This window comes from Puma concolor, chromosome B1 (assembly GCF_028749965.1).
Source record: "Puma concolor isolate L17-30 chromosome B1, mPumCon1.1.hap2, whole genome shotgun sequence".
Lineage (NCBI taxonomy): Eukaryota > Metazoa > Chordata > Mammalia > Carnivora > Felidae > Puma > Puma concolor.
The window spans coordinates 28,725,242-28,747,970 of record NC_141670.1 but is presented as its reverse complement, the minus strand read 5'-3'; the positions used below and the strand labels follow the sequence as shown (position 1 = coordinate 28,747,970).

The 22,729-nt window shown below is 38.5% G+C and overlaps 1 protein-coding gene across 1 annotated transcript; it reads right to left on the bottom strand.

Moving 5' to 3' along the window:
• Positions 1–2,083: 2,083 nt before the first annotated feature.
• UBXN8 (UBX domain protein 8) lies at positions 2,084–22,682 on the bottom strand. The gene is made up of 5 exons (XM_025932963.2): positions 22,451–22,682; positions 14,647–14,769; positions 11,297–11,367; positions 6,226–6,348; positions 2,084–3,639 (listed from the first exon to the last, which is right to left on the bottom strand). The coding sequence occupies exons 1-5, from the start codon at positions 22,536–22,538 to the stop codon at positions 3,487–3,489; spliced, it is 558 nt and encodes a 185-aa protein (XP_025788748.1). The 5' UTR covers positions 22,539–22,682; the 3' UTR covers positions 2,084–3,486.
• Between the last annotated feature and the right edge of the window lie 47 nt (positions 22,683–22,729).

Genomic DNA, 22,729 nt, shown 5'->3' with positions numbered 1-22,729 from the left:
AGATATTTTCTCCATTGTCCCTGCGTACATGTATCTGAGAGAGGGTTTTCCTCTGTGCTCGGTCTGTGTGTTGTGGTTGCAGCCTGCTGGTGCCTGGGACCGGGTGCCAAGTTCATGGCAGGAGCAGGAGAGATGCCCTATTGTCCTAACTCCGCCTCCATCTCAGGCAGGCCCTTTGTGCTTTGACTTCCCAGGTGAGGTTTTCTCAGGGTTCCTGCTCTTCCTACCTGTGGCAACCAAACTCCGCCTTGTATCTGTGGTTGGTCTAGGGTGGCTGTTTGCTGCGCCACCCCCAGCAATAGCCAGCATCTGTTTCGTATCTGTATCCAGCCCTCCCCCAGGAATGAGAATGTTTGCTTCTACTCTTCCCCTGGGAGCAATAAATCTTTACCTATGTCTTTGGAGAGGCAGATGGATCTTCCTTTTACTGCTTCTCCAGCCAACAGTAGATCTATGCCAGCGTCCTGAGGTCTTCGTACTTGGTGAACCGCCTATGGTTCCGCCTATGGTCCTCTACAAGAGGCTTTGTAGAGGAGAAGGATCCTAGAAAGCTTTAAACTCATTCCTCCACAGCCAGCAATCACCTCCTCATTTGCAACCAGGTTGGCCTTTCCTGGTCTCCTGCACCTGTCTTGCTCCCCTCCACAAACACCTGGCGAATGAAGGCTGATAGTGAAGTGCTTTCAGGTGAGTGGAAACTCCCTTTCTGTCTCAGACCACCGGCCAGGACTGGCTTTGAGGCGGATGCCTTGTGCGGCCACATACAGCCCACACCTAGAAGGTCCTCACGCTTGATTTAATGCTCGCTGTCACCATCTGGAATTCTTCATTTTCCAGCGAGGTTTCCCACATTTTCATTTTGCACTAAGACTCACAAATTAAATAGCCAGTCCCATTCCAACGTGATACAGCGGCCCACGCTTGGCCTTTAAAAATGTTAAAATCTTAGCTGGATTTGTCTTATCTGTTTGTATAGCACCCACAATTCTACCGAACCTCTTCCTGTCTCTCCTTGTAGTGGATTATCCCCCTTTGGAATTCTGGTTCCGTGAATCCTTTGCAGCCTCAGCAATCTGAGGCTCAAAAATGTTATGGTTTTGTGCATCATCCAGCTGCTTCTTGTTAGAGAAAAACATTCTTTACAGCTTTATCCTAAGTAGAAGGATACGTACAGTTTAGAAGGATATGTATTGTTATTTTTAGGATCTGTTTCAGCTAGCAGAACAATTAACTGATTAAGACTAGTCCCCCCCCATCTCCTGCCACCTTTATTTATTTTTAATTTTTAAAAATGTTTTAATGTTTATTTTTGAGAGACAGAGCATCAGTGGGGGAGGGGCAGAGAGAGAGAGAGAGAGAGAGAGAGAGAGAGACATAGAATCTGAAGCAGGCTCCAGGCTCTGAGCTCTCAGCACAGAGCCCGACGACATGGGACTCAAACTCACAAACCACGAGATCATGACCTGAGCTGAAATCGGTTGCTCAACCGACTGAGTCACCCAGGCGCCCCTGCCCTTTTTTTTTTTTAATCTTAAGCCTGTTGATATCATTAAACAGTTTATCATGGAAATTATACAGAATTAGAAAGAAGAGTATAAGATACCCTAATGTACCTTTTATTAGGCTTTAATATTTATTCAGCTATATGCCCACCTACTGTCCTCTCCCCATTATTTTGAAGCAGATTTTTACCATAATTCCTATGATATTGCAGCATATATCTTTAGAGATAAAGATTCTTTTCTTTCTCACCTAACCACAATGCCATCATCACACCTAAAAATAATTCCTTAATTATGTTTCTAATTTTTCCAACTCATTTCAAAGGGACTAGAGTATAAAAAATAGTATTATTGGGGCACCTGGGTGGCGCAGTCGGTTAAGCGTCCGACTTCAGCCAGGTCACGATCTCGCGGTCCGTGAGTTCGAGCCCCGCGTCAGGCTCTGGGCTGATGGCTCGGAGCCTGGAGCCTGTTTCCGATTCTGTGTCTCCCTCTCTCTCTGCCCCTCCCCCGTTCATGCTCTGTCTCTCTCTGTCCCAAAAATAAATAAATGTTGAAAAAAAAAAAATTAAAAAAAAAAAGTACAATATGAAAGGGCTCAGTTAAACATTTTTGGTAAGCCATTCTGTGCTAAATACATGATAATAACAGGATGTGGGATGATAGCTACCAATCTATGCATATTTAAGAATCTCATTTTTATGATATTCCAAGACACTACATAAAAATATACTATTTAAAGACACAGAGGATAAATATTAAGTTCAACAGACCCCAAAGTTATTTAGGTTCATACGTATACACATTTTAAATGTGTATCTTTCTTCACTGGCACTTCTAGGGGACTGGATAAGAAACATTCACTTTGGTTGTCTTCATGATTTACTGATGTTTCCTTATTTCTGTTTATTACAAAACCAGGTGTTCAGACCATTTTCTCTCGTTTAACAGGGTTACCAACAATTTCACCTTCAGGGACGCTTTTTGTTTTTTAATGCCACAGACTCATGTTTTCTAGCATTGTATCTAGCCAACATTAACTGCATTTTATCAAATAAACCATTTACTTTCCTTTGGTATCAAAAGCCTGACAGTCAACCAAAATTTACCAACAACATGAGACGATTCATGTTATTAACAAAAAGCTAAGACTCCTGAAGTTTTAATTAGTCCATAAGATCTTTTTGAAATGCTAGAAATAGTTCAATGACTTGACTGCCACCCTCAGGCCCCATTATGGGGCTAAGAAACCTCAGACCAAGAGGCAACACATTAGAAACTACGTTCAGGGAACATATGGCCTCCCAGCATCCCTTAAGAGTCAGGGCAAAGAGATTTATTTCCAACCTTTGCCAGATCCAAATGAGGGTCAACTTAAGGATTAAAAATTTGAAAGAACAGAAGTAATAATGAACCTCAGCACTGTTCCAAAATGAATGGTTGCTAACCCACTCCCTGGAAGGGCTACTGAGAAAAATATTACCCACGTTAATAATATTAGCCACTCGGGGGCTTGGGTGGCTCAATTGGTAGAGCATGCAACTCTTGATCTAGGGGTTATGGGTTCAAGCCCCATGCTGGGTGCAGAGATTGCTTAAAAATAAAATCTTAAAAAAATTTTTTTTAATAAAAAAATAATAATATTAGCCTCTCACTAAATATGGGTTAATCATGTCTTAGTTACCTGTAGGAATATTTCCCTTAGTAAACATTTTTCATTTCTACATAATAAAATTACTTCTTCAAAAGAACGGAGTATTTTGTAAATCTGTCATTTATCTTCATAGCTTCCTTCTAAGTGTGGTTCAGAACATTAATATTAGTATCAAATAGCAAAGTGGTTTTTAATGAAGCTGATCCCTTTATAAGGTAGTGGGAAGACACCATCTGGATTAAAAGCCAGTCCTAATCTTCACTCAGTATACCACCTCGCCCAGAGAACCATATTCCTACTGCACACTGATACAATTACATGAGTAGGCATTCAGTAATGAACCTCCTTCTGCGTGGGCTGTTCAGCAGATGGTGAAATTTTGGTTAGAGGCTTAGGCAAGTTCCGTCTCTTTGCTGCTTCTCTGCTGTTTGATGTTTCAAAAGATGTCTGACTCCCATTTTCAAGCACCAACTCTTCATCACCCTGGTCAAAAACAACAGACAATTTCTAAATAGTCTCTAGTATAAACTTTATTCAATTCACAGCGGCTCTTTCTTTTACCCTGATGGCATTTCAGTAAAAAATGACATTTCAGTTAAAACAAAACAAAACAAAACTCAACTCAGGGGTGCCTGGGTGGCTCAGTCGGTTGGGTGTCCCTTCGGCTCAGGTCACAATCTCGCAGTCTGTGAGTTCGAGCCCCATGTCAGGCTCTGCGCTGACAGCTCAGAGCCTGGAGCCTGTTTTGGATTCTGTGTCTCCCTCTCTCTGCCCCTCCCCAACTCACACTCTGTCTCTCTCTCTCAAAAATAAAATAAAAACATAAAAATAATTTTTTTTAATTAAAAAAAATTTAGTAAAAAATACTGGCTGGCTCTATTGGCAGAGCATGCAACTCTTAATCTCAGAGTCGTGAGTTCAACCCTCTCGTTGGGTGTGGAGTCTACTTAAAAAAAAAAAAAGAACTTAGTCAATATTAGGTCCAGAAACTTAAAGCATTATTTCCTTGGAGAAGAAAACATAGAGCTTAACATCCTGTAGAAACTACTTGTACCCAGCCCTGGGGCTCCCCCTGATAGACACAAGGCTGAGAGGCATCTTTCCATTTTAATTGATCCCCACAGTTTTTAGTAGGGTGGAAGAAATAAGAAAACCTGAATGATATCCTTTTCTCCTTTCATTAAAGGATGCAAGACAGTGCAAGGGATTATGCTTTAAAAAGCTGTGAAAAGAAAATAGGTATGTAAAAACATGTCTGTGTATGTAACCATGAAATACTTCCATAGTTGAACATGGCCGAAGTATCCTGTTACATATATTTTAGTTCTCAGATTCAAACTCTGATCTTCCTTTTGAATTAATCACTTTAGAAAGCAAAGGAAGTTATTCCAGAAACCATATTACTTTTTATTAATAGTATCCATTAAAACTTTTTCCTCAGCAAGATAATTAACTTAAACGTCAAATTCTCAGATACATACTTACTAGTTCAAAAATACCCTTTTCTACATCCACTGACTTGTAAAAGTTCTCTTCATCAGACTAAAATGGCCACCATCTTGGTGGGCTGTTTTATTCCTTTATCCTAAGAAAACCTGATGGAAGGGGAGGGGCAATGGGAGCCAAGAGATCTAGATGCTCAATAGTTAACTGGCCAAACAGGCTGACTGCAAAGTACCAGGCTCCATCAGCTGCCGCCTACACTTTCTCTCAGCAATTAACATTCTGATTCTCACATTTTTTTTTTTAAGTTTATTTATTATTGAGAGAGATAGAGAGAAAACCAGTGGGGAAGGGGCAGAGAGAGGGGAACAAAGGCCCAGAGAGCCAGATGCGGGGCTCAAACTCACAAACGGTGAGATCATGACTTGAGCCGAAGTCGGCTTAACTGACTGAACCACCCAGGTGCCCCCTGATTCTCACATCCTTGATAGTCCTAACAGCCTTAAGTCATAACAATGCCAGTGGTCTGCTTGGTCCCTGACTTCTTGTTGTCCCCACTAATTAGGTTAAAATATATGCTACTAGTGTCATGAAGACATAGCCTGAAAGCAAGGGGCAGAATGACTAATTCACTTTGTGACCATTTGAGAAAAAGGTGTGGCCAGCTAAAGTCAGGCTTCTGAACAGAAGACAAACTCATCTCCGAAGTGACATCACTCCACAGAGCAGGCACATTTCATGCTGCACATCTTTCGCATTAATTTCATTACCCACCCTTGATGCATATTTACCATTATGAAATGGATAACAACGGAGTCTAGCTTCACAGTAAGAATCCTGTTAACCTTTACTGGATCATTTTATTTATAGGATAGTAAAAGATGCAATATAAATAGAAAGCAAAAAAACCCAAAAAGTCTTTGGGACAGAAATGATCTTACACATAAAATCTCTGACTAGTTACTCTCAAACTTATTTTTTTTTTTTTTTTTAGGTAGGCTCCAGGTCCAACATGGGGGAGCTTGAACTCGTGGCCCTGAGATTAAGAGTTGCATGGTCTACCAATTGAGCCAGGCAGCCACCCCTAAAACTTAATTCCTTTATGAATATCGTTTTTCCTCTGTAAAAAAACTTTGAGCTGAAAACTACCATTAGCAAATGACAAAAGTTCATACTCAATGCCAAAGGAAAAAAGAGTCAAAGGTTAATTTGGCTTTATAGAAACAGAGCGAAACATAATGAGTATAATGTGAGCTTGTCATACCTTGGAGATCTTAAGGAAAGATCTGAATTTCCTCGTATAAAATATGGTGATTGGTCAACAGTTTTCTCAAAGACAACTTTATGTTAGAGCTTCTCAAACATCTAGGTTATATGCTCTTTGGGCACCAAAAGCACTTAATCCTTCAACACACAAATATGCTCTATGTACAATCATTAGCAATAAAGATTCCTAAAAACCAGACCAGTTTAACATCATTCGAAATTTTAAAAACCCAAATATGTAATATGCTTGTACATTATATGTACTTATACATTATATGTATAATGTTGCATTATATGTATATATTGCATGTATGTATGTAGTAGCAGAATTCAAAATATAAAGTGAGACTATTTTCTAACCCCAAGTTTATGACCATTGCTTAATTTCCAAGTTTCACCCGTCATCTGATAAAAGCGCTCTTCCAGTTTTCTCAATTTCATCTCCTGGTGAGGTTTTAGAACATTCTCTATGTATCTGCTGACCTATTAAAAAAAATAATAAATGAGGTGTTATTACCATAACATTCCAAAGATCTTCCATGGTCTATAAAGTTGTAAATAAGAAACAGGTTAACAAATTGTGTTTTCTGTCACACTAAATTTTGTCAAAAAAGCAGCATCCTCCTTTTACATCACTCTCTAAAAATCTGCATATATACCTAAAGCAGATAAAAACAAATGTTCTATGCTTATGCTTATTTGGCAGTTGGCCTCTAGATATTTTAATGTGTTCTCAGTCCAACAAAAACTTACTACGAGCTAGGGATACAAAGATGCATAGGATGTGATGCTTGGCTTCTAGGAGCTTAAAGTCAAAGCCATTTGTTCAAGGCACAATGCCCAAGGCAAGAAGTCACTTGGAAAAGTGTTAATGAACAGCTTAATCATAGTAAAGTAGAAAATATTTTTGGGCTTAAAAGAAATGGAGATTCTGGTGGGGTTTTTATTTTTATAAGTTTATTTATTTACTTTTTGGGAGATAGAGAGGGAGACAGAATCCCAAGCAGGCTTGCACTGTCAGCGCAGAGACCAACGTGGGGCTTGAACTCACAAACTTCAAAATCATGACCTGAGCTGAAGTCAAGAGTTGGACGCTCAACCAAGTGAGCCACCCAGGCACGCCAGAAAAAGAATATTGTGAACAACTGTAAACCAACAATTCAGAAAACCAAGATGAAGTTGACAAACTCCTAGAAACATACAAATTGCCTAAACTGACTCAAGAAGAATTAGGAAATCTCAACATACCTAACAAGATATTGAATCAGTAATTAAAAGTCTCCCAGTAAAGAAAAGTAGATTCACAGGTGAATTCTATCAAATCTTTAAACATTTTTTAATGTTTACCTATTTTTGAGAGAGAGAGAACGTACGCATGTGTGTGTACACAAGTGGAGGAGGGGCAGAGAGAGGGAGAGACACAGAATCTGAAGCAGGTGCCAGGCTCTGAGCTGTCAGCTCACTCAAGGCCCGAACCCACGAACTTCAAGATCATGGCCTGAGCAGAAGTGGGATGCTCAACCAACCGGGCTACCCAGGTGCTCTTCTATCAAACCTTTAAAGAAGAGTTAACACTGTCTTGTTGACACTCCAAAAAATAAAAGAACAGTTCCTAATTAATTACATGAGGTCAACATCATCCTGATACCAAAGCCAGGCAAAGACACTACAAGACTAGTACAAACCAGTATCTCTTATGTAGGTGCAAAAATCCTCAACGAAATTGTAGCAAACTGAATCTGAAAACATACTGAAAGGATTATATACCGGCTATGTGTGATTCATCCCAAGAATGCAAGACGTTTCAACATAAGAAAATCAATCAGTGTAATACGTATCAATAAAACAAAGGGGAAAAAAATACATGATCATCTCAATTGATAAGGAAAAAACATTTGACAAAACTCAACACTCTTTATGATAAAAATACTCAGAAACTAGGAATAGGAAGGAACTTGCTTAACATAACGAGTAGCTAGAAAAAACCCATAGCTAACATCACATTCAGTGGTGAAAGACTAAAAGCTTTCTAAGACCAGGAACAACACAAGGATGCTGGCTTTCACCACTACTATTCAACACCATTTAGAAGTTTTAGCTAGAGCAATAGGCAAGAAAAATAAACAAACACCATTTTGGAAAGGAGGAAGTAAAACTATCCTTATTCTCAGATGACATGATCTTATATAGGCATATATTAGAGATATTGAAGGTCAGTTTGCAATAAAGTAAATATCACAATAAAGCAATCAAATTAATTTTCTGGTTTCCCAGTGCATATAAAAGTTATGTTTAGGGATGCCTGGGTGGCTCAGTCAGTTAAGTGTCCAACTCTTGGTTTCGGCTCAGGTCATGATCTCATGGTTTGTGGGTTCGAGCCCCAAATCAGGCTCTGTGCTGACAGTGTAGAGCCTGCTTGGGATTCTCTCTCTTCCCCTCTCTCTCTGCCCCTCCCCTGCTGTTTCTCTCTCTTTCCTTATCTCTGCTCCTCCCCCACTTGTGCTTTCTCTCTCAAAATAAATAAACTTAAAAAAAGTTATGTTTATACTATACTGTAGTCTACTAAGTGTGCAATAGCATTAGGTCTACAAAAAAGTACATGACTTAATTAAAAAATACTTTCTTGTTAAAAAATGCTAACCATTATCTGAGCTTTCATTGAGTTGCAATCACTGATCACAGATTACCATAAAAAATATAATAATAAAACATTTGAAATATTGCGACAATTACCAAAATATAACACAGAGACACGAAGTGAGCAAATGCTGTTAGAAAAAAATGGCACCAATAGACTTGCTCAATGTAGGGTTGCCATAAACATTCAATATGGAAAAAAAAAAAAAACTAAAAAACAAAAAAACCTGTACCTGCAAAGCACAATAAAATGAAGTACAATAAAATAAGGTTTGCCTTAATAGAAAATCCAAAGAATCCATGCACAGCAATCACTAGAGCTAATAAATAATAAACAAAGTGCAGGGTACAAGATCAACACAGAAAAACCACTTGTATTTCTATACACTAGCAATGAAAAGTCAAAAAAGGAAATTAAAACCACAATTACATTTAAAACAGCATCCAAAATAAAATACGTAGAAATAAATTTAGCCAAAAGGGTAACTATGTACACTGAAACCTATAAAATATTGTTGGAAGAAATTAAAGATATAAATAAGTGGAAAGACATTACAGGCTTATGGTTGAAAGTTTTAATATCATTAAGATGTCAACACGAGGCAAGGCAAGGAAGACTTAATATAAAATGTCAAAACTACCCAAAGCAATCTATGGATTTTGATGTAATCCTTCTCAAAAATCACAAAGGCCTTTTTTACAGAAATGGAAAAGCCAACTCAAATTTATTTGAAAGTGTAAAGAGCCCCAAATAGCCAAAACAATATTAAAAAAGAAACTGAATCCCCACCTCACACTATATACAAAAATATATACACACTATATACTCAAAGTGGATTAGTAACCTAAATATAAAAGCTACAACTATACAACTTTTTTTTTTTTTTTTTTTTACAACTATACAACTCTTGAAAGAAAATATATAGGGGTAAATCATCATGGCTTTCAATTTGGCAATGGATTGTTAGAGGGACAATGGATTTGGCAATGGACACCAAAAGCATGAGCAACAAAAGAAATAACTGGATTTCATCAAAACTTTTGTGCATCAATGGACAATATCAAAATAATGAAGAGAACCCACACAATTGGAGAAAATACTTGGAAATTATGTATCTGATAAGAGTCTAGTATCCAGAATACATAAAGAACTCTCATTTAAAAAAAAAAAAAAAGACAACACAACCCAAAAATGGGCAAAGAACTTGAACAGACATTTCTGCAGAGAAGACATAAGAATAGACATTCTCCAGCAAGCATATGAAAAGACATTCAACATTATTAGTCATTAGGGAAATGCAAATCAAAACCACAATGTGATACCACTTCATGCTCATCACAATGAGAATTTATTGTTTTGAGAGAGAGAGTACATGGGAGGGGCAGAGAAAGAGGCAGAGAGAGAAAATCCCAGGCAGGGACACAGGGCTTGAACTCACGAACCTCAAGATCTGAGCCAAAATCAAGAGTCAGACACCTAACCAACTGAGCCACCCAGGCACCACTACAATGAATATTTAAAAGGAGGTGGGGGTGGGAAAATATACGTCCGTGAGGAAATGGAGAAATTGGGACCCTCAGAAATTGGTGAGAATATAAAATGGAATAGCTGGTGTAGAGAACAGTTTGGTGGTTCCTCAAAAAGGTAAACACAGAATTACCAGATGACCCAGCAATTCCACTCCTATATATATATGCCCAAAAGAACTGAAAACAGGTACTCAAAGAATTGTGTCCAAATATTCATAGCAGCACATTCACAACAGCCCAAAGGTGGAAACAACCTAAATGTGCATCAGCAAATGAACTGATAAACAAGTTTTTTTCTTTTAATTTTTTTTTAACGTTTATTTATTTTTGGGACAGAGAGAGACAGAGCATGAACGGGGGAGGGTCAGAGAGAGGGAGACACAGAATCCGAAACAGGCTCCAGGCTCTGAGCTGTCAGCACAGAGCCCAACGCGGGGCTCGAACTCACGGACCGCGAGATCATGACCTGAGCCGAAGTTGGCCGCTTAACCGACTGAGCCACCCAGGCGCCCCTGATAAACAAGTTTTGATACATCCATACAATGAAATATTATTTACCTGCAAAAAAGGAATGAGGTACTGATACATGTATATGGATGAACCCCAGAAAACATTATTCTAAGTGAAAGAAGGCAAACACAAAAGGTCACATATTATGTGATTCCACTCAAATGAAATATCCAGAATACATAAATCCATATAAACAGAAAGCAGACCTAGTTGCCAAAGGACAGGAGTGGGAATGGAGAAGTGACTATTTAATAGGTACGGGGTCTTGTTTTGGGGTAAAGAAAATGTTTTGGAACTAGAGAGAGGTAGTGATTGCATAACACTGCAAATGTTCTAAATGCCACTGAATTGTACATTTTAAATTGGTTAATTTTTTTTAATTGGTTAATTTTAAGTCATGTGAATTTGACCTCAATAATTAAAAAATCTGAGCACATGGGGCACCTGGGTGGCTTAGTCAGTTAAGCGTCTAATTCTTGATTTCAGCTGAAGTCATGATCTTACAGTTCGTGAGTCTGACCCCCAGTCAGGCTCTGCACTGAGAACACAGAGCCTGTTTGGGATTACCTCTCTCCTCTCTCTCTGCACCCTGCCCCCCACTCTCACATGTGAGCATGTTCTCTCTCTCTTTCAAAATAAATAAACTTAAAAAAAAAGTCCAAGCACAAATGCAGAAAGCAACAGACCTCGATTTTAAATGCCCCAAGATGTTCTGTATTCTCTTTATATATACTCTCTAAAAATTATGCTTTACCTTTTCACCCTGTGCCTCTTGTTGTTTTTTCCTGACAAGTTTTTGCCTTTTTTCATTCTTCTCTTCTTCTTCTAAGACATCAAAACGTAAAAATGCTTTTTAATTCCCAAATATCGTAAGTTGAATGCTCTTTTCTCTGAAAGTAGTCTGTAGATAACATTTTGGGAGAGACAAGCCTTCAAAAAACAGACTGTGTTTTTCAAACGATGAAAATGAGGTACATGCAGACAGTTCAAAGAAATCCACAAGTAAAATCTGTAAGAAACGGTCTGTTCTGAAACAAAAATTCTCTAACATTCATTAATATCATATGTCATAGTTTTGGTGAGGAGGCTTCAAGAATGATTATATTGGATTTTTCATGCTAGGGCTTCAGCAGCTCCAAGACATGGCATGAAAGCCCATTTCTGCACATGAAGTAGAGAATGCTGCCCTGTAGGCACGTGTGCCATTTGGTCACCCTTGACATGACAGTAAAAGCATCATACCTGGGGACCTGGTTAACTCAGTCAGTGGAGTGTGCAACTCTTTTTTTTTTTTTTTTTTTTTTTAATGTTTAGTTATTTTTGAATGAAAGAGAGACAAGAGTGTGAGCAGGGGAGGGGCAGAGAGAGAGGGAGACACAGAATCTGAAGCAGGCTCCAGGCGCTGAGCTCTCAGCAGAGCCCGATGTGGGGCTCGAACTCACAAACTGCGAGATCATGACCTGAGCTGAAGTTGGATGCTAAACCAACTGAGCCACCCAGGCGCCCCATGTGTGACTCTTGATCTCGGGGTTTTGAGTTTGAACCCCACATTAGGTATACAGATTACTTAAAAATAAAGTCTTTTAAAAATAAAGGGGCACCTGGCTGGCTCAGTGGGTAGAGCATCTGACTTCATCCCAGGGTCATGAGTTCAAGCCCCACATTGGGCACGGAGCCTACTTTAAAAAAAAAAAAAAAACATACGGGGCACTTGGGTGGCTCAGTGGGTTGAGCCTCTGACTCTTGGTTTCGGCTCAGGTGATCCCACAGTTCGTGGATTTGAGCCCCAAGTCAGGCTTTGCACTGATGGTGTGGAGCCTACTTGGGATTCCTTCTCTCCCTCTCTCTCTACGTCTCCCCCACTCTCTCTCTCTCAAAAAAAAAAAAAAAGCTTTAAAAAAAATTCATACACACATATAAGCAACATGCCTAGACCCCAAAAGTGGAGTTTGCTTGGAAACTCCCATGACTGAACCAATATTAGGTTATTAGCCACTGAATGGCAAGAGAAAGAATATTTGCTGTTGTATAACATTTTTTATTCTAGGTACACTAAGTTTCATTTGAATTAATTTCATTTAACTGTATTCCCTTGAGGAATTAGACATCTTTTTGGAAAATACATCCTTTAACCTGCCTGGCTCCTTAAATAGGAGTGTTCCTTTCTGTCAACAACTTTCTCTCCTGGCAATAAATATATCCTCAAGTTTATTAAGGAAAGATTAGGGCAGCAAAGCACATAGGAAAGCAGAAGGTCTAGTCTGGCCACTAACTTGCTATGTGATGAGTTAGACTTAGTGATCTTAAGACTCCCCTTCTGACTCTGAATCAAAGAATATAGTTTCTAAATAAATCAACAGCAGGTGATTAAGGGGCTTTAATCCCTTTTTTCTTTTTAAGTAGGCTCCACACCCAGCATGGGACTTGAACTCATGACCCTGAGATCAAGAGTCACATGCTCTACTGACTGAGCCAAATAGGTTCCCCAAAGGTCTTTAATCCTTAAAGCCACTGAGAACTGACTGCTTCTGAACTTGTGATACACTTCATCATGCAAATCTTTACAAAACACGGAGGATTAAAGTTTTGGATGAATCTGAAGTCTGGTATCTCAACATCTGATGACACTAGGGAAGATACAAAGCGTATCAATATGCGGATTTTTTACTCATTTAAAGGAAATCTGACAATAATTAAGCACTTTATATAGTCTTAATTACTTCTTAAATAGTTTTAGCCTTCAGTGATGACTATGTCTCAAAATCATTAATCCGTAAATGTACCAGAATGATGTACACTCCAACAATAAAAAGGTACAATTTAAACTACAAAAACTATGTCAAATACACGTTTCCCTTATTTATAAAATATAGAATATTTGACCATTTAATGCCTGCAGCAAATATCCTCCTGATGTCAAATGCACTTAACACAAAATTTCCAAGAGAAGTTACAATGCTCTTATTTAATTTTCCAATGGATAATTTGAAGTATAAGACATCAAATAATTTACCAAAAGAAGAAAAGAATTTCAAAAATCTATGATTGAGAGACCCTAAAACATCTAGATTGTCTTTTATGTTTGGGTTGAACAGTATAACCTTTTAGGATTATGGTTATATTCATGGTTAATTTGGAAAGGCTATAAATTAAGCACTGCTTATTTTCCTGTCATTTATTTACATTTAAATAAGTAGCAAAATGAAACACAATGTACCAAAATCACTATTGGCAAGCTTCTTTGTAAAAGGATGTAAAAATTCAGGCTTTAGTTTTAGGATTCATCTTTTCTGAAGTGAACTACAATATTGTTTTAAAAGGCTTCTAACACTTTTTTTTTTTTCAACGTTTATTTATTTTTGGGACAGAGAGAGACAGAGCATGAACGGGCGAGGGGCAGAGAGAGAGGGAGACACAGAATCGGAAACAGGCTCCAGGCTCTGAGCCATCAGCCCAGGGCCCGACGCGGGGCTCGAACTCACGGACCGCGAGATCGTGACCTGGCTGAAGTCGGACGCTTAACCGACTGCGCCACCCAGGCGCCCCTAAAAGGCTTCTAACACTTTTAACATTGTCAAAGGCTTTGACAAATTTTTACTTACCAAAATTACAGTAAAATTTTTTGCTTATCAAACATAAAATAAGAACAAGCATGGTTTCCTAAAATTAAGAGTAAGCACTTAACTCTATAGGTAAGTATGTAAACAAAAACTGCCAAAGTGAAAGGAAAAATAAATTAGGTTGAAAAGCCTCTACAGATTAACGGTAGAAAACATGACCATTTGTTGAATAGTTTATAAACTGAAAACATAAACCTCAAAGAACAATGAAACTGCACAATTTAAAATCAGAGAATTTGCAATGTATCAATATAGAAATGCTATCATTTCAAATGTGTATACAAGGATAATGTACAATTTCCCATAAAAATGTTGGGATTTATAGTCCATTAAAAATCAAGACTAAAGTAATGATCAGCTGAAATTATATGTCACAAATTAACAGTAAACGGTTCTAATTATGCAAAATCCTAGAATAAATAAATAAATAAAATACTCTAAAGAGTAGAAAATTATAAAAGGGTAGCATAAACAATAAACTTACCTTTCAGATACACTTGGGAAGATTTAAATGAATTAAGCCATGAGGTAGTCACAGAAATAATTAAAGTAAGAAGAGCAAGTAGTAAGAAAATCCGGCCACACAGCAAAATTAGATCTTTAACTCCTTAAAAAAGTAAGAAAAAAAAGAATAATAATAATTAAAGTTCAAAATATTTTCCTTTTTAAAAATTTTAATTTATATTAATTTATATTAAAATTAAAATTTTAAATTGAATTTATATTATTTTTAAAAATTTATATCCAAGTTAGTTAGCATACAGTGCAATTGTGATTTCAGGAGTAGAATCCCAGTGATTCATCCCCTACATATAACACCCAGTGCTCATCCCAACAAGTGTCCTCCTTAATGACCCTTGCCCATTTAGCCCATCACCCCACCCAAAACCCCTCCAGCAACCCTCAGTTTGTTCTCTGTATTTAAGAGTCTCTTATGTTTTGGGGCACCTGGGTGGCTCAGTCAGTTAAGCGTCAAACTATTGGTTTCAGCTCAGGTCATGATCTCACGGTTCATGAGTTTAAGACCTGCATTGGGCTCTGTGCCCTCCTTTGGATTCTCTCCCTCTCGCTCTCTCTCTCCTCCTCCCGTTTGCATTCTCTCTCTCTCAAAATAAATAAACTTAAAAAAAAAGTCTGTTTTGTCCCTCTCCCTGTTTTCATATTATTTTTGCTTCCCTTATGTTCATCTATTTTGTATCTTAAATCCCACGAGTGAAGTCACATGATACTTGTCTTTCTCTAATTTCACTTAGCATAATACACTCTAGTTCCATCCACATTGTTGCAAATAGCAAGACTTCATTATTTTTGACTGCCGAGTAATATTTCATTGTATACCACATCCTCTTTATCCATTCATCAGTCAATGAACTTTGGCTACTCTCAATAACACTGCTATAAACATTGGGGTGCATGTGCCCCTTTGAAACAGGACATCTGTATCCTTTAGATAAATACCTAGCAGTGCAATTGCTGGGTCATAGGGTAGTTCTAGTTTTGATTTTTTGAGGAACCTCCATACAGTTTTCCAGAGTGGCTGCACCAGTTTGTATTCCCACCAGCAACGCAAAAGGGTTCCTCTTTCTTCGCATCCTTGTCAGTATCTGTCATTGCCTGAGTTGTTAATGTTAGCCATTCTTAAAGGTGTGAGTTGGTATCTCATTGTGGTTTTCATTTGTATTTCCCTGATGATGAGTGATGCTGAGCATTTTTTCATGTGTCTGTTAGCCATCTGGATATCTTCTTTGCAAAAAGTGTCTATTCATGCAAAAGTGTCTTTTGCCCATTTCTTCACTGGATCATGTTTTTTGGGTGTTGAGTTTGATAAGTTCTTCATAGATTTTTAGATACTAACCCTTTATCTGATATGTCATTTGCAAATACCTTCCCCCATTCTGTCAGTTGCCTTTTAGTTTTGCTGATTGTTTCCTTCACTGCGCAGAAAGTTTTTATTTTGATGAGGTCCCAATAGTTCATTTTTGCTTTTGTTTACCTTGCCTCCGGAGACATGTTAAGTAAGAAATTGCTGTGGCCAAGATAAAAGAGGTTTTTGCCTGCTTTCTCCTCTAAGATTTTGATGGCTTCCTGTCTTACATTTAGGTCTTTCATCCATTTTGAGTTTATTTTAGTGTATGGTATAAGAATGTGGTCCAGGTTCATTCATTTACATGTTGCTGTCCAGTTTTTCCAACACCATTTGCTAAAAAGACTGTCTTTATTCCATTGGATATTCTTTCCTGCTTTGTCAAACATCAGTTGGCCATATGTTTGTGGGTCCATTTCTGGATTCTCTATTCTGTTCCATTGATCCATGTGTCTGTTTTGTGCCAGTACCATACTGTCTTGATAATTACAACTTTGTAATACATCTTGAAGTCCGGAATTGTGATGCCTCCAGCCTTGGTTTTCTTTTTTAGGATTGCTTTGGCTATTTGGGGTCTTTTCTACTTCCATACAAATTTTAGGATTGTTTGTACTACCTCTGTGAAGAATGTTGGTGTTATTTTGATAGGGATTGCATTGAATATGTAGATTGCTTTGGGTAGTATCGACATTTTAACAATATTCTTCCAAGCCATGAGCATGGAATGTTTTTCCATTTTTTTGTGTCTTCTTCAATTTCTTTCATAAGCTTTCTAATAGTTTTCAGTGTACAGATTTTTCACTTCTTTGGTTAGGTTTATTCCTAGGTATTTCATGATTTTTGATGTAACTGAAAATGGGATCAATACCTTGATTTCTCTTTCTGCTGCTTCATTATTGGTGTAGAGAAACGCAACTGATTTCTGTGTATTGATTTTATATCCTGAGACTTTGCTGAATTCATGGATCAGTTTTAGCAGTTTTTAGTGGAATCTTTTGGGTTTTCCACATAGAATATCGTCATCTGTGAAGAGTGAAAGTTTGACTTCCTTCTTGTCTATTTGGATGCCTTTTATTTCTTTGTGTTGTCTGATTGCTGACGCTAGGACTTTCAACACTATTTTGAATAACAGTGGTGAGAATGGACATTCTTGTGTTCCTAACTTTAGGGCGAAAGATCTGTTTTTCCCCATTGAGAAAGATATTAGCGGTGGGTCTTTCATATATGGCTTTATGATCTTGAAGTATGATCCTTTTATCCCTACTTTCTTGAGGGTTTTTATCAAGAAAGGATGCTGTATTTTGTCAAATACTTTCCCTGCATCTATTGAGACGATCATGTTGTTCTTACTCTTTCTTTTATTAATGTGATGTATCAGGATGCTTGGGTGGCTCAGTCAGTAAGCGTCCGACTTCAGCTCAGGTCATGATCTCATGGTTCGTGAGTTCGAACCCCACATTGGGCTCTGTGCTGACAGGTCAGAGCCTGGAGCCTGCTTCAGATTCTGTGTCTCCCTCTCTCTCTGCTCCTCCCCCACTCACACTCTGTCTCTCTCCCAAAAATAAATAAACATTAAAAAAAAATTATTAATGTGATGTATCACATTGATTTGTGAATATTGAACCAGCCCTGCATCCCAGGTATAAATCCCACTTGATCGTGGTGTATAATTCTTTTAATATATTGTTGGATCTGGTTGGCTAGTATCTTGTTGAGAATTTTTGCATCCATGTTCATCAAGGAAATTGGTCTATAGTTCTCCTTTTTAGTGAGGTCTTTGTCTGGTTTTGGAATCAAGCTAGTGTTGGCCTCATAGAATGAGTTTGGAAGCTTTCCTTCCATTTTTGGAACAGCTTCAAAAGAATAGGTGTTAACTCTTCTTTAAATGTTTGACAGAATCCCCCTTACTTTCCTTGATACTAATAACAAATAGTAAGGCATTAAGAAGATTATTTGTAGTAATAAAGAATAGTAAAAGTTAAGCAACTGTCTTATGATTTTTTTCACATACTCTCCTTTGTGAGCTAAAATTCATCATGGTTGATTATTACCAGAACAAGTTTTCAAAAAACAATTTTAGAACATCTTCGGTCTTATGAATATAGGTAGAATTCATATGACTGACTACACTTATAAACATTATGATTATCAATAATGCATAAATTCTGGTTTCCCTCTGTCCAGAGAGGTAGGTAAAATTATCCCATTGGGAATTAAATTGTGACATTAGCATCTTGTCAAATTCTAGTTTGTTCATTCATTCACTTAAAGATTTATTTTTATTTTTTTAAGTAGTTTCTATACCCAACATGGGACTTGAACTCACAATCCTGAGATCAAGAGTCACACGATCTACCAACTGAGCCAGCCAGGCACCTCTCAAATTGTAGTTCTATTTAAAAACAGTCATTCAAAAACACCAAATTCATATTTCTCACAGTTCAATTATGCAACTGTGTACCTCTCTATTCCTCAATATTTATTGGGTTATTTGAAAATAAAATCATTCTATAAACACCTAGAAAAAAGTCAAACTTTAGTAATTTGGTCTTCTTTTAAAAACAAAGATGAAAATTAAATGAGAAAAAATGTAATCAGTACTTACTTATGGTAAGTACTTATGGTGTAATACACCATTGCTAAATGGTTAAGGAGCAGGTATAAAGTTGGGTTAGAAATGGTTTCTACCCTCCAGGAGTTTTTAGTTTTGTAGTTCTCAAAAGTCACCAGAGGTACAGAAGAACCATCTTGCCTATATGATCAGGGCTGGTAGTCAATTAAAGATTAAAAAATGATTTATATATACACACTTAAATATTTATCTTTATTCTAGTATAGTTTTCTACACTTGTGATAAATATTTTCTTTTAACTGAAAACCAATATATAGAGGTGACTGGGTGGCTCAGTCAGTTAAGCGTCTAACTCTTGGTTTCAGCTCAGGTCATGATCTCATGGTTCATGAGCCTGCATCAGGCTCTAAACAACAGTGGGGAGCCTTCTTGAGATCCTCGTTCCTTCTGTCTCTGCCCCTACCCGCTGGTGTGCCCTCTCTCTCAAAATAAAAAAATAACCTTAAAAAAAAAAAACTCAATATATATTTTATCCTTTAAAAATAAAGCAACTTAAAGCTGTTTAAATACTTCTTTTGTTTTGCCTCACAGTCCTCCAACTTTTTGCCAGCATTAGCTGTTGATTCAAGAGTTGTTCAAGACAACATCTAATTAAATCTAGGGTATTTCTGGCTATTACAAAAGTAATGTAATACCTAGAGTATTGGTATTTAGAGAAACCACTGAGTTACGGGATTTATGTTCCATGATACTGCTTTTTGTTCTAACAAGCGAGCAATTTGCAAACATCATATGGGAATATAAAAGAACTAGACTTATGTTTGTTTATGTCTTTCAAGTAAAACTTTTTATTTTTTTTAATTTTTTTTAACGTTTATTTATTTTTGAGACAGAGAGAGACAGCATGAACGGGAGAGGGTCAGAGAGAGGGAGACACAGAATCTGAAACAGGCTCCAGGCTCTGAGCTGTCAGCACAGAGCCCGACGCGGGGCTTGAACTCACGGACTGCAAGATCATGACCTGAGCCGAAGTCGGCTGCTTAACCAACTGAGCCACCCAGGCGCCCCTCAAGTAAAACTTTTTTTATTAAATTGGCTTTTTGGGGGTTTTTTTGGTCCATATTCTCAAGAGCCCATGTGCAAGACACTTCAAAGAATAACAAATGTGAGGAAGCAGCATTAAAATACTTAGCTTGATGTGCCTGGCTGGCTCAGTTGGTTAAGCAGCCGACTTTGGCTCCAGTCAGGATCTCGTGGTCTGGGAGTTAGAGCCCCGAGACGGGCTCTGCGCTGATAGCTCAGAGCCTGGAGCTTGCTTTGGATTCTGTATCTCCCTCTCTCTCTGCCCCTCCCCTGCTCCTATTCTGTCTGTCTCTCTGTTTCTCAAAAATAAATAAACATTAAAAAAATTTTTTTAATAAAATATTTAGCTTTAAGTACAAGTAAAAATGTACTGACAATGAAGGCTTTTACACAGTAGAAAAAAGATAGGAACCATTTTTCAATGTTTGTCCAAAAATACAGCCCAGTTGAATGAATGGGTCTAGGAATTCTAGTTTTCCAATTAGCAGCCCCAGCTAAAAGTATCTATAAGTATATACTGTTACTGGATATCTGGAAAACAAATATCAAGAAAGCAAAGCAGGGGTACCTGGCTGGTTCAGCTGACAGAGCATGAGACTCTTAATCTCAGGGTTCTAAGTTTGAGCCCCACATTGGGTGTAGAGACTTCTTAAAAAATAATAGTAATAGAGGTGCCTAGGTGGTTGAGTCAGTGGTCCAACTCAATCTGGGCACAGGTCATGATCTCTTGGTTCGTGGGATCAGGCCCTTTGTCAGGCCCTGCGCTGACAGCACAGAGCCTGTTTGGGATTCCCTCTCTCCCTTGATTCCCTTGGGATTCCCTCTTCCCTCATCCACTCACACTCTCTCCCTCCCTCCCAAAATATATAAAATGAACTTAAAAAAAGATAATAATAATAAAATCTTAAAAAAAAAAAAAAAGAAACCAAAGTAAACAACCATCAGTTCACAACTGAGAGGTTTCTAGGAGAAAGGAATTAAGTAAAAAAAAACCAGGAACTAGATGGAGATGCTACCAGGAATCCAGTTGCATTTTCTAGAATTTTTGGCCTGCTTTATTAAATTAGACATTGTCGGGGCACCTGGCTGGCTCAATCGGTAGAGCATGTGACTCTTGATCTTGGGATCATGACTTTAAGCCCCCAATTGGGCATGGAGCCTATTTTAAAAAAGAAAAAAAATTAAAAAATAAATAAAATAGGCATTGTGATATTTGATGGGAACACAAAAACAGATTAGATGTGGTCTCTGCCTTCAAAAAGCGTATTCTCCTGTTGTCAGAGCTGATTATGTGAGATTTCCTTCTGCAACCTTCCGTAACTATCTTCTCATTGATCAGTGACTTAAACGTTAGTGCAAAGAAGAGATTCTAAATTAACAGAGCAGAGGTGGATGCTGAAAAGACAAGGGGGGGAGCATGTAAATTCTGGACTAGATAAGCGTGAATTTAACATTTCTGTATATCATTTGGATAAAGGTCTTGTTAGATTCCTATATAGACTGAGTGAGTAGGAAGTTTCTAAAAGGACTTTGAAGATTTTTTAAAAAAGCATTTTAAGTCATTTCAAGCAACATTTCCAAGTACCTGAGTAGGGAGAGAGGAAATATACAAAGCTAAGTTTCATCAGGATCTCAAACTTTAGAAATGAGTATAAGGGAGACATGCATGTAAACCCATGACTAATATATCCAAAAAAGGACTGATTCTCCACAGGCCCACCATTTTCCTCTCAGTTTCCCTTTTATCCCGGGCACTACCAAGTACTTAGGGTTGTTCAAATTCACTTGAAGGAGTTATCCTTGAATCCCTCCTTTCCCTCACCCAAACATTAATCCATCCACAAATCCTGTGGATTCTACTTTGTAAATATCCCAAATCTGTGCACACTCCATCGCTGTTATCATCCTAGTCCAGGCCATCATCACTACTTGTCTACTTCTAGAGCCTCACTTGCTCCACTGCTTCCACTACAGCCTCCCTCCAAAACACCCTCCACAGAATCCAGCGACTATCTATCTATATCTGCATCCATCATCCATCCATCTATCCAGTAATCCCTAGGGCCAAAGTGGGGCTTGAACTCACCATCCCAAGATCATGAGTCACATGCTCTACTGACTGAGCCAGCCAGGCGCCCCTCCAATAACCCTCCCTAAATCTCAGTTTCCTCAAGTGTAAAATGGGGATTATACCCCACCCACACCATGGTTATAATACAGACTGGAAGAAATAATGAATAAACAGCACTTAGAGTTAGGTTTATAAGAGGTGGTCAGTGAATGTTATTAACTCGATCCACTCTCCCCTTTAGTCTTCCTGATCCATCCACAGTGGTCTTCATCCTTTTTCTCCAATTTGTCAATTCCTTTGGTCTAGAATGTTTTTGGCCCAGGCTTCGTATAATTTAAATCTCTGCTTAAATTCCTCAGAAGGCCTACATCACGTCACCTGTTTCCTTGTGAGCGTTCAAAACAATATGAAAGTTAGTGTCTACATATGTTCCTGTGCTTTCTGCCAGCTTCTGTCTCCTTGCACACAAAACTGGAAAGACACTTTCTCCGCGAAGAGGAGTCAGCCTCCTCAAAGCTCTGAGAGTCTTGCTCCCTGGAGTGGGGCCCCGGCGCCGGAAGAGAGGAAGGCGCTATGCAGCCTGGGAGTCGTAGTCTAAGCCGCCCGGAGGCGACGTGGCCCTGAGACTGGAACCTTACGCAACATTCATGGGATAGTTACGCGGATGCGAGCGTCAGAAGGAAAAAGTCAACAGTTACCTAGATCCGGGATCCCACGCCGGAGCTCTACACACAAGAGGGGGAGAGCAGAGAAGAGGAAAATGCCAACGACCCCACGAGAAGCCATGATAGCGGGAGCCCCGCGTCCGGGCGGGAGGCCCTCCCCTTCCGGTTGCGCCTTCTGTTGGAAGGTGGTGTGGAGCCCTTGCTATGGGAGGGGTTTGGGGGAGAGCTAGACCCTGAAGGCCGGCGGTTGGTTCGACTGAGATAAGCCCCTGTTTTGAACTCATAGTCTGTAGCCTTATGTTATTAGAAATG

Coding starts and splice junctions, on each gene's coding strand:
- UBXN8 (XM_025932963.2), bottom strand. CDS start 22,538: ATGGCTTCTCGTGGGGTCGTTGGCATTTTCCTCTTCTCTGCTCTCCCC. Junction 14,770..22,450: donor GCGTGGGATCCCGGATCTAG/GTAACTGTTGAC, acceptor TACTTTTTTAAG/GAGTTAAAGATCTAATTTTG. Junction 6,349..11,296: donor AAGAGGCACAGGGTGAAAAG/GTAAAGCATAAT, acceptor TTTTTTTAATAG/GTCAGCAGATACATAGAGAA.